The 2,140-nt window shown below is 38.9% G+C and overlaps 1 protein-coding gene across 1 annotated transcript in view; it reads right to left on the reverse strand.

The window, feature by feature from the left end:
- LOC115233908 (protein naked cuticle) overlaps nt 1–2,140 on the reverse strand; it is a 10,114-nt gene that overhangs the window by 4,128 nt on the left and 3,846 nt on the right. Inside the window, exon 2 of the mRNA XM_029804540.1 lies at nt 176–399. Coding sequence (XP_029660400.1) covers nt 176–399 — 224 coding nt within the window. The remainder of the gene's footprint in view (nt 1–175; nt 400–2,140) is intronic.

Here is a 2,140-nt window from a genome sequence, read left to right on the forward strand (position 1 = left end):
ATTAATATAATATATTTATATATATAATATATTTTATATATTAATATAATATTTTTTCTAAGGGACACTCTTTTGTGTGTGTGTGTGTGTCCTCAAGTAATTACGCGACGTCTCGTTTGCTACAAATCTCCATCTCTCTCTTCCCTAACGAGATATATAAATTAAAGTATTTCACCTCGAAACTAAGCTGTTTCGTTGTACCGCAAGTAGGCTGTTCGTCATTACCGGTAGGTCCTGCTGCAGGTACGCTCGGGCCATCAACCGCTACCTGCGGCGGCTCCGCGGGGGAAATTAAAGTCGGTTGCGACTCCGTCGTCGGCGGTGACGAGACGTTGCAGGTCGTTGGGACTCCCGTCAGCAATTCCTCGGAATCGCTACCTTCCGTGTTAGTTCCCACAACTGCAAGCAGGCAACAGAAAGGGCTCATTATGCAAGGGCACTATTCCCAGAACTTTATTCGATTTACGTCATCGTATTTTTGTTCTTTTCGTCTTTTCTTTTTTCTTTTTTTTTTTTTTTTGCAACTAGAATCGGGATTTATCTTTCTTTTTTTTTTTAAATTAGATGTTTTACAAGACGATGCAGCGTGCGATCGGAACGATCGGAACTCGCTCTTTCATCGCGCGATTTCAGCTTCGTGCGAAAGAGAGAGGAGTGAATAAAAGGCGGCATTTAACACGAGATGTGCCGGCACATCCGCACCCGTGGCGTGTTTGGTGCAGGGGCGGTATTTTTACCGCTTCTCTGCACGCCGCCGGTCGCACGGTGTTCTGTTGGGGGAAGGAAACCTTTCGTAAGCTAGTAACCGGAAAAGCAGCTGGAGCTCTAGCCATTCGAATTTTGATGCCGGGATGCCGACTTTTTGCGTATCCCAAGGTTGCAGAAATTGAAACTTTAAATAATAATTTCCCGTAACTTTTATTTATAATTTTACAAGTTTCTATATTTTTCTACAATTTTAATTTCAATTTATTTTTATTTATTTTCTTTTAATTTCAATTTATTTTCAATGATAAACTTTTATATATATGCAAATTATATATAAGCAAATTGCATAATCCACCATTTTACTCAACGTAAAAAGACGTATCTCAGAAAGAATTTAATGTCAAATCGCGTTTTAAATTTGCGTGCCGGTTTTGCAACTAGAATCGGGATTTATCTTTCTTTTTTTTTTTAAATTAGATGTTTTACAAGACGATGCAGCGTGCGATCGGAAAGCCATTCGCTCGCTCTTTCATCGCGCGATTTCAGCTTCGTGCGAAAGAGAGAGGAGTGAATAAAAGGCGGCATTTAACACGAGATGTGCCGGCACATCCGCACCCGTGGCGTGTTTGGTGCAGGGGCGGTATTTTTACCGCTTCTCTGCACGCCGCCGGTCGCACGGTGTTCTGTTGGGGGAAGGAAACCTTTCGTAAGCTAGTAACCGGAAAAGCAGCTGGAGCTCTAGCCATTCGAATTTTGATGCCGGGATGCCGACTTTTTGCGTATCCCAAGGTTGCAGAAATTGAAACTTTAAATAATAATTTCCCGTAACTTTTATTTATAATTTTACAAGTTTCTATATTTTTCTACAATTTTAATTTCAATTTATTTTTATTTATTTTCTTTTAATTTCAATTTATTTTCAATGATAAACTTTTATATATATGCAAATTATATATAAGCAAATTGCATAATCCACCATTTTACTCAACGTAAAAAGACGTATCTCAGAAAGAATTTAATGTCAAATCGCGTTTTAAATTTGCGTGCCGGCACGTTACCTTGAACAGCTTTTTTTATATTCCGTATTGTAAGCTTTGGTTTTATCGCCGACCATTGTGTAATGGGTCATAAACTCGTCCCACCTAACGGGTACAGAGCACGGATGTACGTACGATAACGTAGTTGTTAAACTCGAATGCGGACGAATATATGCGCGCGCGCGCGCGCATTGTATGCGCGTGTGTGTTAAGTGCAACACAAACTTGCCCTCGAAATTTGATACTCGCATGTTATAAATTACTACCAAAGTAGAAAACTAACGAATATCTGCGATATATCATTCTCACAGAAGTTGCAACTCGATGACTTCAAGATACTGTATGTATTATGAAATACTTGATAAATCTTTATTTTTTTTAAATTATTTTTATAT

Source organism: Formica exsecta, unplaced genomic scaffold (assembly GCF_003651465.1).
Source record: "Formica exsecta isolate Colony F162 unplaced genomic scaffold, ASM365146v1 scaffold191, whole genome shotgun sequence".
NCBI classification, from domain to species: Eukaryota; Metazoa; Arthropoda; class Insecta; order Hymenoptera; family Formicidae; genus Formica; species Formica exsecta.